The sequence below is a fragment of the Nomascus leucogenys genome, chromosome 2 (genome assembly GCF_006542625.1).
Source record: "Nomascus leucogenys isolate Asia chromosome 2, Asia_NLE_v1, whole genome shotgun sequence".
Taxonomy (NCBI): domain Eukaryota; kingdom Metazoa; phylum Chordata; class Mammalia; order Primates; family Hylobatidae; genus Nomascus; species Nomascus leucogenys.
Window position 1 is genome coordinate 62499630 of NC_044382.1, and position 13683 is coordinate 62513312.

The window sequence follows — 13683 nt, forward strand, 5'->3', positions numbered from 1 at the left end:
CGGCCCCCATGCTGGTCCTGGAGGGCCACCCCAGCTCCTCACAGTGAGCCTGTCCCTTGCACTCATCCAGTGCCTCCCAATGGCTGCAGGAGAGCGCCCAGCTCCGTGACAAGCTGTCCCAGCTGCAGCTGGAGATGGCGGAAAGCAAAGGCATGCTGTCAGAGCTGAACCTAGAGGTGCAGCAGAAGACCGACCGGCTGGCTGAGGTGGAGCTGCGGCTCAAGGACTGCCTGGCTGAGAAGGCACAGGAGGAGGAGCGGCTCAGTCGGCGCCTGCGTGACAGCCACGAGACCATTGCCAGCCTGAGGGCCCAGTCCCCACCTGTCAAGGTGAGCCCTGGCCCACCTGATCTGTGCCTCAGCCCAAGGCCCCTGGCACCCGGGGCAGGACCAGCCCATAAGGGGGGCTTGTCCTGGTGAATAGGTAGGTGCGTGTGGATGGAAGAATCATTCCAGTTCTGTGCTTGGTCCTGCCCCTTCCCCTTCCTGTATCCAGGGCCAGGCACCGAGGTAGGTATCCAATACCTGAGGTGCCAGGCACAGATGCAGCGCAGCCCCTGGATTCTGCCCTCATCTTTTTGCCTTTCTTGTTTGTACCCAGGATGGGGCCCCAGCCAGGCTCATAGTAGCCGCTTGTTAAACTGAGAAGGTTCCAGGAGACCCCCCCAGCTTTCTGGAAAGCCAGGACCTCAAGGCCCCTCTAGTTTTTTCCCGGTTTCTGAGTGGGATGTTCCCGAGAGTTCCTTCCCCTGGCTGGCTGCGTCTCAGGGTCTTGGGTGAGGTCCGGTGCCCACTGGCTCCACGCGCCATTCCTCCCTCACCCTGCAGTATGTCATCAAGACAGTGGAGGTGGAGTCGTCCAAGACCAAGCAGGCCCTCAGCGAGTCCCAGGCCCGGAACCAGCACCTGCAGGAGCAGGTGGCTATGCAGAGGCAGGTGCTGAAGGAGATGGAACAGCAGCTGCAGAGCTCACACCAGCTGACCGCGCGGCTCCGGGCGCAGGTACGCAGGCTGTGTGGGGGCACACACCCAGCCAGGAAGCCAGAGGCAGGCCCTTGGGCCAATGCATCGGTTAAACATTCGGGTACCCCACAGACATGGGGTCCAGTCCCTCCTCTCCCTGATGGCCACAGGACCCAGGGCGAGTTTTGTCTGGTTTCCTTTTCCTCATCTATTATAACACGATCTGGTCCCAGAACCCACCTCACAGTGGGGACTCAGGAACGTGATCCCAAGAAGCTTTGTGCCCAGGGCCCAGCACACAGGCTGTGCTCAGTAAGCTCTACGTGGCACTTGTCACTGTCATCACAGAGGCCCTCTCCTACCTTCCTGAGGGCACGTGGCTTGGGCACCTGATATGTGTTCAGCACTGGGTTGGTGTTGGGGCCAATGCACAGAGCTCACAGCCCTATAGGGGGAGGGAGACATGGCCATTCTACCCCTCTGTGCACGTGTGTGTGCATGTGTGTTCATGTGCATGGGAGGTGACCAGTTTCTTTCTCGGTATGGCACCTGCCCCTTGAGGTACTGAGCCTTTTCCTGGTCTGGCTGCCAGATTGCCATGTACGAGTCAGAGCTGGAGCGGGCCCATGGGCAGATGCTGGAGGAGATGCAGTCCCTGGAAGAGGACAAGAACCGGGCCATTGAGGAGGCCTTTGCCAGAGCCCAGGTGGAGATGAAGGCTGTGCATGAGAATCTAGCAGGTGAGCTGACCAGCTGGGCCCTGTCTGCCCCACGCCGCGGCCCCTCATCCCCTCCCGCCTCACAGCCCGAGTGTCCCCATAGGTGTCCGGACCAACTTGCTGACCCTGCAGCCGGCACTGCGGACCCTCACCAACGACTACAACGGGCTCAAGCGGCAGGTGCGCGGCTTCCCGCTGCTGCTGCAGGAGGCCCTCAGGAGTGTCAAGGCCGAGGTGAGTGAGGGCAGTGGGTGGGAGGGTCCAGGCTGAGAAGGGTGCACTGGGAGAGGCATGACATCCACCCAGGGCTTCCCTCCAAAGCTCAGACAAAGCCCCTCAGACAGCAGCCCCTGCCCCACTCACCATGACACTTACTGCTGCCCGTATAGGCCCTGTTTGAAACCAGACTGCTCAGGGCAGGCATTCGGGTATTTGTCTTACTATGATTCTTTAAACCAAACATGTTACAGATAACTTCATATTTCAAACATGCAGGCCAGGTGCGGTGGCTCACAGCTGTAATTCCAACACTTTGGGAGGCCGAGGCAGGCAGATCACTTGAGGTCAGGAGTTTGAGACCAGCCTGGCCAACAAGGCGAAACTTCGTCTCTACTAAAATTACAAAAATTAGCTGGGCATGGCGGCAGGTGCCTGCTAATTCCAGCTACTGGGGAGGCTGAGGCAGGAGAATCACTTGAACCCAGAAGGCAGAGGTTGCAATGAACCAAGATCGTGCCACTGCACTCCAGCCTGGGTGACAGCGAGACTCTATCTCAAAAACAAAAAACATGCTACATATGTATTTTTTAAAAAAATCATTTATTAGAGACAGGGTTCATTATGTTGCTCAGGCTGGTCTTGAACTCCTGGCTTCAAGCAGTCCTCCTGCCTTGGCCTCCCACAGTGCTGAGATTATTGGTGTGAGCCACCATGACTGGCCGATACAGTCTTATCTCTGTTAGGTTTAACTTAATTCTTTCAAGCCGTACTTGTACATATGAGAATAACCAGCGCCTCTTAAGTGCCTCCTACATGTCGAGCTGTTTATAGCTGTTAGCTCCTTGAATTTGTATGATAGCTTTGCAGAGACTAATATATTTTGGGAACAGAATATACTTCTTCTCCTTTAAAAGACTGTATCAGTAATACATGGACATGGTGAAAAGTCAAACTCCATAGCGGGGCATCAGGTGAATAGGAAAGGCCTCTCTGCCACCCACCCAACTCCCCCAATATGGCCTCTCAGCATTTCCCCCGACCATTCTGAGCATGCTTAAGCCAATTGTGTGTGTGTGTGTGTGTGTGTGTGTGTGTGTGTGTGTGTGTGTGTGTGTGAATATATAGTGGGCCCTTCCCCCATCCACAGGTTCTGCACTCCCAGATTCAAACAACCACAGATCAAAAATATTTGAAAAACATTAAAAATAACAGTACAACAATTAGAAATAATAGAAATAAAAAATAACATATAACAACTATTTACACAGCATTTTTTTTTTTTTTTGAGACAGTGTTTCGCTCTTGTTGCCCAGGCTGGAGTGCAATGGCGGGATCTCAGCTTACTGCAACCCCCACCTCCCAGGTTCAAGCGATTCTCCTGCCTCAGCCTCCTGGGTAGCTGGGATTACAGGCGCGTGCCACCATGCCGGGCTAGTTTTTGTTTGTTTGTTTTGTATTTTTAATAGAGGCTGGGCTTCACCATGTTGGCCAGGCTGGTTTTGAACTCCTGATCTCAGGTGATCCACCCACCTCCACCTCCCAAAGTGCTGGGATTACAGGCATGAGCCACCACGCCCAGCCCCTACCCAGCATTTTCATTGTATTAGGTATTATAAGTAACCTGGAGATGATTTAAAGTACATGGGAGGGCCTGGGCACAGTGGCTCACACCTGTAATCCCAACACTTTGGGAGGCTGAGGCAGGAGGAGCACTTGAGCCCAGGAGTTCAAGACCAGCCTGGGCAACATAGTGGGACCCCATCTCTACAAAAAAATATAAAAAAACTAGCTGAATGCGGTGGCCTGCACCTGTAGTGCCAGCTACTCGGGAGGCTGAGGTGGGAGGATCGCTTGGGTCTGAGAGGTCGAGGCTGCAGTGAGCCAAGATAACACCACTCACAATGAGTTTCTACCATGTCCATGGAGCTGTGATTGCACTCCAGCCTGGGCAACAGAGCAAGACCCTGTCTCAAAAAAAATAAAGTATATGGGAGGATGTGTGTAGGTTACAGGCAAACACCATATCATTTTATATCAGGGGCTTGAGCATCTGTGGATTTTTATATCCTCCATGGTTACTAAGGGATGACTGTATACACTGTATACACTTCCCTTCTACCCTCCAGAAAGGGGATGTGTGATTCTGTGTACAGTGTGATACTGTATGTGTGATTTTGCATCTTTTTTCCCCCTGTGAAATGTAACTGGGAGATCTTTACAGATTCATGAGTTAGATGGTATTATCCCTGCTTTCCAGATGAGAAAATTGAGGCTTAAAGACATTGAGCCAGTGGTCTCAGGTCCCCAGCTACTCAGGGGCAGAGCTGGAATTTGAGTCTGGCTGAATCACATAGTCAAGCACTAGTGCTGTGGTGTGGAGGGCTGAGTCCTGGCTCTATGCTTATTAGCAGAGCAGCCTCAAGCTGTCAGCTTAGCGTCTCTGGGGCTCAGTTTCATCATCCGTAAAATGGGGATGGTAGCAGTACCTACCCAGAGGGGTGAATTGGGACAGTCTGACATGTGACAGTGTGTGTCAGGTACTCAGCCAGGGGCAGGAGGCAGTGGGCTCCCCTCAGGGGTGGGCAGTCGGGCCGGCAGGGCTGATGGAGCCAGCCCCCTGACAGCGGTGTGCACCCCCCACCAGATAGGCCAGGCCATCGAGGAGGTCAACAGCAACAACCAGGAGCTGCTGCGCAAGTACCGCCGCGAGCTGCAGCTACGTAAGAAGTGCCACAATGAGCTCGTGCGGCTGAAAGGTGACTGCAGAAGGGCTGGGGGTGGGCGCCGGCCTCGGGGTCCTCGACCTGGCTTGGCAGTCATGCTTGGAGCTCACCCCACCACTGAGGCACTATTCCAATCCTATCTCTGTAGATAAGGAAACAGAGGCACAGAGAAGGCAGGGAACTTGCTCAAAGCCACATAGATATTAAATGGTCTGCCTTGGATTTAAACTTGAGTCTGTCCAGCTCAGAAGCCCTGGCCCCAGTGCCTGGGCAGGTGACTCCCCAGGCCCTGGATAGCCGAGGGGTGTGGTATTGCAGCATTGGGTTGGTGGCAACTGGAAAGCCACTTGTTCTGACCTGGGGCCTGGTCAAGCTTAAGACTCCACCATTCACTGCATGGAGCTCTAGAGTGCCTGCTCTGTGCCAGTTGCCGTTCCAGCCCGAGGCTATGGTCATGGCCCCACAGACTGCCTCCCGGTGCACACTTTAGTGTGAGAATCGACAATGATGATTGTCAGGGAACCCAAACCCTGCCCCCTTCCAGGGCTGAGACAGGCTCTCCTGGGTATGGGACAGGCAAGTGTGTTGAGGGGCTTCCCAGAGAAGGCAAAGTTAGAGCTGAGACCTGGACGGTGAGCTGGAACGGATGGGTGAAAAGGGAGGGCAGGTGGGCCATGCTGGCAGTGGGAGGTGTTTCCTCTTCATTCCAAGAGCACAGGGATCCCAACGAAGGCTGGAAGTAGATGGTGGCATGACCAGCTCATGCTGCCAGATACCCCTGTGGCTGCCCCACTATCTGGGCTCTCAGATACACCACCAGTCATCACCTGCTGCCTGGGCCTATATGCCCATCTGATTCCTAAGCCCTGTCCTGCCATTCAGGACAAGGCTCTTTGCTCATTGGGGCCCAAGCCCCTCATTGTCTAGATGAAGAAACTGAAGTCCAGGGAGAAAAAGAGTGTCCATTCTGGTGTCTCACCCTGACTGGGCACAGTGCCTGAGCCCCACAACTGACCTTTCCTTCCCATCCCCAAGGCAGAACTCCACCCCAGTCAACTGGTCTATTCAAGAAATGTACTAAGTGAATTCATACTATAGTGTGAATGATGGATAACAGCTTCGTGGGCCCCCTTCTCCTAGGGGGCTGTGCTTAAAAGTCAGGGGACTCCTAGGTCAACTAGTCTGCCTGGGACACCAGTGGACCAGAGTGGAGACTGGTCTTGACATGGCCTGGACCCATTTCCCCATTCCCAACCAACCCAGGGAACATCCGAGTGATTGCTCGTGTCCGGCCAGTCACCAAAGAGGATGGGGAAGGACCTGAGGCCACCAATGCTGTGACTTTCGATGCTGACGATGACTCCATCATCCACCTGCTGCACAAGGGCAAGCCTGTGTCCTTCGAGCTGGACAAGGTCTTCTCCCCACAGGCCTCGCAGCATGATGTGAGTGTGGCCCCATGCGGGAAGGGGAAAGCAATGGAGAGAGGGAAAGACGGACTCCCGGGGAGGGGGAGGGGGGCTGGGCAGGAAGAAGCATTAAGAGTGGGGGGTGCAGGAATCAGAAGTGGGGAGCCAGGGTCCCGCTCCTTCCTCTGGAGGACAGAAGAGGGTGGGAGGTTAAGACTGAAGGCCTTGGAAGCCTCCATAGGAAGGAGAGATCCAGACACAGCCCATCCCCTCCCATGGCTGTGGTTCCTCCCATCCCCAAGGCCCCTTCTACTGTGTGGCCCTGCCCACCCTTAAGGCCCTTCCCACTATAATAACTCATTCCATTCTCTCAGCTGTGGCTCCTCCCACCATGTGGCCCCTCCTATATCCACAGCCCCTTCTACCACATGGCCTCACCCACAGCCCCTCCCACCACCATGGCTTTGGATCCTCCCATCCAGTGGCCCCTTCCACTGCATGGCCCTGCCCACTCTCAAGGCCCCTCCTACCATCACAGCCCATCCCACCCTCATGCTGTGGCTCCTCCCATCTGCATGGCCCCACCCACCCTCAGGCCCCTCCCATCCTCCAACCATGTGGCCTCACCCACCTTCAGGCTCCTCCCACCCTCATGGCTGTGACTGCCCACCCACATGGCCCCATCCATCTTCACGACCCTGCCCATCTTCTCCATCCGGGAAAACCCTCCTGTATCAGTCCCCTGGGCCTTCCTAGGAATCTCCCGACCCCCTGAGGCTGTATGAGAACCATGTGTTCTCAGTGTCCACTCTTCCCTTATCTCTGCCCAGACCAACCTGCCAGCCCTGCGCCCTCCTGTTCTCATGTCTGGTTCTATCTTTGCCCCCATCCTCTGACGGCTGGCAGGCAGGCCCAGGCCAGAGAGGCCCCAGGCATGTGCTGGCCTCCACCTTCCTTGTGCTGAGCACTCTTTGAGAGAGAGCAGGAGGAGCTGGGGGAAGGGCAGCAGGCACTGGCCTGTCTTCCCTGCAGTCTCTGGGCGGCCTGGTTGCCCACTGATGTCTAATGTATGACTCATGAGTCACGAATCATTGTGAGCTGAGTGACTGCAGTAACATGTGATGTGGTGTTGCTGAAGGACAGCATGGTTGGGGAGGTGGCTGGACTTGTAGCTGGTGGTCCCAGTGGCCCTGGAAGCCCCCCACCAGCCTCCCTCCCACCACCATCCCAGGTGTTCCAGGAGGTGCAGGCCCTGGTCACCTCTTGCATCGATGGCTTCAATGTCTGCATCTTTGCGTATGGCCAGACGGGCGCCGGCAAGACGTACACAATGGAGGTGGGTGCTGCCCAATGGGGTGGGGGTTCACAGTGAAGCGTGAAGGGAATGCAGGCTCCCTCATTGGTCTTGGGGTTTTGTGCAGTGTGTGTTTTGCCTCATTTGGCCCTCACAACCCAGGAGCAGAGGCTGTAGTTATCTGTGTTAGCCCCGAGGCACCAGGCCTTAAGAGGGGGCCCCCTTACCCAAGGGCACCCACAATAGGCCCAGCAGGACTGGGGGAGAGGCAAGGGAGGACTGTCATCACAGGGATCTGGGGACAGAGTCCAGGGCAGGCCACCCACCTCTCAGGACCAGGGCTGCATTTCACCTGGAGTGTGCACTGCACGCTCCTGCTTTATGGCTGCCTCGGGCCATGCCTGGGGGATCTGGGATGAGTGGTGGGTCTCAGTCCTCAAGGAGATCCCAGGGCAAGACTGGCATGTGAAGGCTGTTGTGGGGAGCCCAGCTCTTGCCTGTGGCCCCTGGGGCCAGGCCAAGGCTTCCTCTCCCTGCCTGTCACTGGCACCCTCCCAGGTGTGGTGGAGCAGGTGGCCGGCCAGGGAGAGGGGTATTGAGACGAGGAAGGATCTTGACTGTGGGCAGAGGGCAGTGGAAAGCTAGCCCTGGCTCTTGAGTGGTGCTGTGGGATTGATTCCCCAGGTCAGAAGGCGGCCAGGTGGTGTGGCGTCTGGACAGGGCAAAGGGCTGGTCAGGCCTGCTGGGCGGGCCTCTGTTTCCCATCTGGACTCTGCTGTTCCCGCGATTCTGGGACTGGTGAGACTAGTTGGTGGGGGCAGCCAGGCCAGGCGGGAGGAGGAAGGGGGTGTGTGCAGCATCCCCTGGGCTCCCCGCTCTGCTTTGGAATTGCTTAGAGTTGAGATGACCACCGGGAACATCAGAGCATTCGTCCTCAAGCGTATCTGCTGATGCATGAGGTATATCAGGCATTGTGCCAGGCATGGCTGTGACCCAAACAGTCCCTGCCCACACAGAGGGCCCTCCCCAAAGGGCCAAGCTGGCTGTGGGGAGACAGCAGGGTCCACACAAATCAGCAAGTGTCCTGTCAGGCCAGGGAGAAAAATAAAGCCAGGGATGCAGAACTGACTAGGGGGAGGGACAGGGCGTTTGGGGGTGCTGGGCGAAGGAGCAGCCTCCCTGAGGGGGCATCTTGGGAGCAGCCTCCCTGAGGGAGACGACGGAGCCGGCCAAGGGGTGGTCAGAGGAGTACCCGGGGCAGAGGGAGCTGCAGGTCTGAGGCCAAGAGGCCAGAGCATGCCAGGGGCACCTGAGGCCCAGCCAGGAGGCCCTTGTGGCAGGAAGAGAGAGAGGGTGAGAGGGGCGAGGGCTAGGCTCTCAGGGCCTTGAAGGCCCAGGTGGGGACTCCAGGTTTCCTTCTAGAAAGGCCGGCCCACCCGTCCTGCCCCAGGACACTGGCCCACTCCTCCCTGTGCCTCCTCTCCACCACCCACAGAGCCCAGGTCTCAGCCTCCCTGAGACTGAGCCCCTTTCTGGGCAGTGGTGGGGTCATTCATTTCCGGTGCCCCTTCCAGGTAGCCCCACAGGGCCAGGTATGCATCTGGCCCTCCGCTGCCCTGTGTGGGGTCTGGGCCAGGCCTCTCATCCCAGTGCTGGACTATAAGTCTCAGCGTAGTCCTGGCAGGGCGATGCCATTTTAATGGTGGGGAAATAGAGGTGCAGTTGCCTGCAGCTGGCGGAGGGCATTTTGGGGGACAGTGGCAGGCAGGTAAGTAGGAGGTTTGGGCAAGGAGGCTTGCCTGTGAGGGGTAGCCAAGGGGCTTAGGGGACAGATGCCACATGAGCGTCTTTGGGGACAGGCCTGGCTTACTGGGGCTTTTCCTTCTGTCCCCAGGGGACCGCTGAGAACCCAGGTATCAACCAGCGGGCCCTGCAGCTGCTCTTCTCCGAGGTGCAGGAGAAGGCGTCTGACTGGGAGTACACCATCACCGTCAGCGCCGCGGAGATCTACAACGAGGTCCTCAGGTGGGAGCCCCAGGGTGTGCGGAGCAGGCCTCAGGGGCAGCTTTGGGGTCCTCAGGGGTGGTGCTGGAGCAATGGGGGATAGGAAGTGGGGGTCTTCCTGAAGGGAGTGCAGGGACCAGATGAGGCCGTCAAGGGACCTGGCTGCAAGTCCTGACTCAGCCCAGCAGGTTGGGTGGTCCTGCGGGGAGGAGGGGCTCTCTGAGACCCAGGCAATCCTTGCCCCTACCTGTGGGCTGCACCAGGTGGCCATGGGTGAGAGTGGGCAGCTAGGGGCCCTGCCCACAGGGGCTCATTGTATTGTGGAGTGAGATCTCCACGTCTTCAGCTGAATGCGGTGGAGGAGCTGGAGGAGGAGAGATGCACTCAGCTTATGGCTGGAGAAGGCTTCCTGGGTTGAGGGAACATTCCTGGCTGGGGGGGCTGGGTGCAGTGCAAACAGCAGCTGGAAATGGCAGGAGGGGGTGACTGTCTCACCTGCCCCTCCAGGGACCTGCTAGGGAAAGAGCCTCAGGAAAAACTGGAGATCCGGCTGTGCCCAGACGGCAGTGGGCAGCTGTATGTACCAGGGCTGACTGAGTTCCAGGTGCAGAGCGTCGATGACATCAACAAGGTGTGGAGGGAGCCCCTGACCACAGCCACGCTGCTCTAGAGGACAGAACTGGGTTTGAATGTAGGCTCTGCTGTGTCCTAAGCACACACCCTTGGGCAAGTCCCCACGCCTCTGAGCCTCAGTTTCCTCATCTAAACTGCAGAGGGTGGTGCCACTCCTCACGGGTGCTTGGTGCCTGGTGACTCTGAGGACGCCATTCTCAACGCTGTGCCTCTGCCCTCCTGCTCCCAATCCCCCAGGTGTTTGAGTTTGGCCACACCAATCGCACGACCGAGTTCACCAACCTGAACGAGCACAGCTCCCGCTCGCACGCGCTGCTCATCGTGACGGTGCGAGGTGTGGACTGCAGCACAGGCCTCCGCACCACAGGTGAGAGTGGCGGGCAGCCTGGCCTGAGGATCCCCACAACCCCAAGGGGCAGGGCAGGCCCGATCTGCTGGGTGCCTTCCCTGCAGGGAAGCTGAACCTGGTGGACTTGGCTGGCTCGGAGCGCGTGGGCAAGTCGGGGGCCGAGGGCAGCCGCCTGCGGGAGGCGCAGCACATCAACAAGTCGCTGTCAGCTCTGGGGGACGTCATTGCTGCCCTGCGCTCCCGCCAGGGCCACGTGCCCTTCCGCAACTCCAAGCTCACCTACCTGCTGCAGGATTCGCTTAGTGGTGACAGCAAGACCCTCATGGTGGTACAGGTGAGGACCATGGGTTAGGGCGGGCCAGTCCCTAGCATGTAGGGGCTATGCTAGCAGTGAGACCCAGCCACCCCAGGCTGTGCAATGGACCCTTGTCTCAGCAGCTCCATAGTCAGCAACACCCCCCCGCCCCTAGACCTGGCCACACACACCCTGTGTTAACTCCCAGTCCCTCCTCTCCACCTTTGACCACGCCACCTCTGCCACGTTGCCTGCCCTCCCACCCCATCCCTTGGTCCTCTCCAAGAAGCCTTCTGACGTCCCCAGCTGTGAGCTCCCTCTCGTGACCCTGCTGCGCCTCCAGCTGGCCCGGGTGGGCAGTGAGCTCTCGTGTCCCCTAGGTGTCCCCCGTGGAGAAGAACACTAGCGAGACGCTCTATTCCCTCAAGTTTGCTGAGAGGGTGCGCTCTGTGGAGCTGGGGCCTGGGCTACGCAGGGCAGAGCTTGGGTCCTGGTCGAGCCAGGAGCATCTAGAGGTACGGGGACTGTCACAGGCCTGGCTCAGATGGCCCTGGGTCAGAGACTTTGGGTCATGGCAGGAGCAGGGAGCTGGGCGGGGAGGTCCCGAAGCAGTGGGGGCGGGGAAGCTGCCAGAGGTGGGTGGAGCTACGGCTGGAACCCATAGCCAGGAGCCTCTTTAGTACAGGTATTTCTTCCTGGCCTCAGAGGTTCCTGTGGGGTGACGAGCTGGCCGTGGGGGTGGCACATAGTAGGTGCTCAGTGGTAACTAGTTGACTTCTTTACATGTATTATCTCATTTAATTTTTGCCATAACTGTGAGGCTGGGGCACGAGCATCATGCCCATTTTGCAGATGAGGAAACTGCGTGTTAGGAGGTTAGGAGGCAGGGCAGGGGAGTAGAGAGAAGCACAGCAGCGTGGGGAGCCAGGGCAGCCGTGGCCCCCGCCCACCCGCCCTTCCCTGCTCACAGTGGGAGCCGGCTTGTCAGACGCCACAGCCCTCAGCACGGGCACACTCAGCCCCCAGCTCTGGGACCAGCAGCCGCCCTGGATCCATCCGGAGGAAGCTGCAGCCCTTGGGTGAGCCTGGAGTGGCAGTGTGGGTGGGGAGTCTCCCCAGGGTAATAGTCACCAGGCTGCCCTTACCTGGATGGGCTTTCTCTTTCCTTTTAAAAAAGTTCGTACACCTTCTCCAGAACCTGTTTTAGAACTTCCCCTGCCCCCGGGGCAGTAGTCAGGGCAGACAGTGCTGTGTCCGTTCTGCAGGTGGGAAATGGAAGGTCTGTGGGATGGGGGCAGTGTAAGAAGACCCCAGCCTCTCAGCTGGGGGTGCTGACTCTACCCTGGGACCCTGCTCTCTGAGCGTGGGCTGGCTGAGCATGTGCAGTAAGCCCCCTCCAGAGCAGCCCCTGCAGCCCCCTCCCTGTGCCTCAGCTGTCCCGGGGGTAGAAAGGGCCGGGCTTGCCTACCTCCTAGGTGAGGAGTGAGCCCCGCCACAGGACCAGGACCCAGGGCTCCAGCCCCTGTTTAGCCCAGATCATGGGAGGGCCTGGCCCATCCTTGAGTCCAAAGGGGTAGCAGCAGCAGGGTCTTGTGGGGTACTGGCCCAAGGCAAGCCCACCAGTGAGACGCCTGTCACTTTGATTTCAGCCTGACGGCTGGGGCTGCAGAGTCTCTAGGTGAGTGTGGGGCCTGTGGCCCAGGGCTGCCCGCCTGCCGGCCCGCAGTGGGTTGCAGGGCTGCGCTGGGACGTTCTGCTGTTCAGAGCTGGGTCTAGCCCCTGCTGTCGCTTGACTGTGTGCTTTTGCTGGGTTCCCTCCTGCTCTCGGTGGCACATGCTGTGGGCTGCCAGTGGGCAAGTAGACAAGAAGCTGATGATCCCGTGCCCCTGCAGGGAAGTCACGGCCACTGCCTGTGTGACGGATGTGACCCCGCTGGGCCTGAAGCTGGGCCCTGAGGCCTCACTGGCCTGTTCCTGCTGCAGCGCCAGGACCCCTAGAGGTGGAGGCGAGAGTGGAGGCTCTTCTTCTGCCCCGTCTCCCCTCAGAGATGAGAAACATGTTCAGAAGTAAACGGTGTCTCTCGGCTGTGCCTCTGGGCGCAAATTGCATGGGCGGAAAGGCGGGGGTGGCTGCTCTTCCTGGCAGGCCTGGGCCATCAGTGAACTGGGCCCCGTGAGGAGGGCGGGAGTGTGGAGGAGGGCGGGCTGCTCACCCAGGCTGCCCCGGCTCCTCTCCTCAGCTTGCAGGGCTGGCCAGCTCCCTCCTTAGGGGGTGGGCGAGGAGCCTCTGGGCAGGCCCAAGAACCATGGGGACTGGGGTGGGTTGGTGGCACCAAGGGCAGCCCTCCCCCCCCCCCCTTCCAGGAGGGTTCCCACAGCTGGGGGGTGTGCGGAGGCGCATGGCCTCCCGCCATGGGGCTGTGCCGTGTTTATGGCTGGCAGAGGCAGCCAGCGGGTGGGGGGATTCTGCTGCTCCCTCACCTGCCTGGCTCACTGGTCTCTTGAATTTTCTTCCCTCTGAAATCCTATTTAAAAACTTTTGGAAGCTTAGCCATTTTTACTTATTAAAATAAAAGCCTTTTTACACAAGTATGGTCTGAAAAAGTTGGTCTGTGAGCCCCTCTTGGTCTGATTAGGGGGACGGGGCACTGGCAGGTCCTGTGGACTCCCCCGCTGGCTGGTCACCCCACAGCCCTGCAGGATCTGTCCTCTAGGTCAGTTAGGGACACGCGTCCTTAACAACTGGGGGGAGCCCACGCTGTCCCACCCTGGATCACTTTCTCTGTTGCTTGTGGTCACAGTCGCCTCATGCAGTACCTACCATGTGCCCATGATAACTGATCTCCCAACAGGGGCATCCCTCCATGTTACTGATGGGAAGGAAACTAAGGCTGGAGAGAGCTTCAAAGGCTATCAAAGCCTTGCCCAAACCATGCTGGGCTTCCAGGTTACTGCTGGGCACCACCCACTCCCACCCTTTGCCCTGGCCTTCTTCCTCTTCAGTGAACTGGCCAGAGGTCCACGCCACCTTCCTCCAGTGCCGAGGACCCTGACCACCCTGGGGCGGGGCTGTACC

The 13683-nt window shown here is 58.5% G+C and overlaps 1 protein-coding gene across 4 annotated transcripts in view; it reads left to right on the plus strand.

The window, feature by feature from the left end:
• Positions 1–13196, plus strand: part of KIFC3 (kinesin family member C3) — a 44860-nt gene extending 31664 nt beyond the window's left edge. For all 4 annotated transcript variants that reach the window (XM_030796295.1, XM_030796291.1, XM_030796307.1 and 1 more), the window contains 15 exons: positions 90–329; positions 828–1001; positions 1555–1702; positions 1785–1915; positions 4545–4656; positions 5887–6068; positions 7264–7368; positions 9221–9351; positions 9838–9961; positions 10201–10330; positions 10417–10646; positions 10988–11122; positions 11578–11686; positions 12257–12285; positions 12501–13196. In XM_030796295.1, the coding sequence (XP_030652155.1) occupies positions 90–329; positions 828–1001; positions 1555–1702; positions 1785–1915; positions 4545–4656; positions 5887–6068; positions 7264–7368; positions 9221–9351; positions 9838–9961; positions 10201–10330; positions 10417–10646; positions 10988–11122; positions 11578–11686; positions 12257–12261 (1956 nt within the window). In that variant the 3' untranslated portion in view covers positions 12262–12285; positions 12501–13196. The remainder of the gene's footprint in view (positions 1–89; positions 330–827; positions 1002–1554; positions 1703–1784; positions 1916–4544; positions 4657–5886; positions 6069–7263; positions 7369–9220; positions 9352–9837; positions 9962–10200; positions 10331–10416; positions 10647–10987; positions 11123–11577; positions 11687–12256; positions 12286–12500) is intronic.
• The last annotated feature ends 487 nt before the right edge of the window (positions 13197–13683 follow it).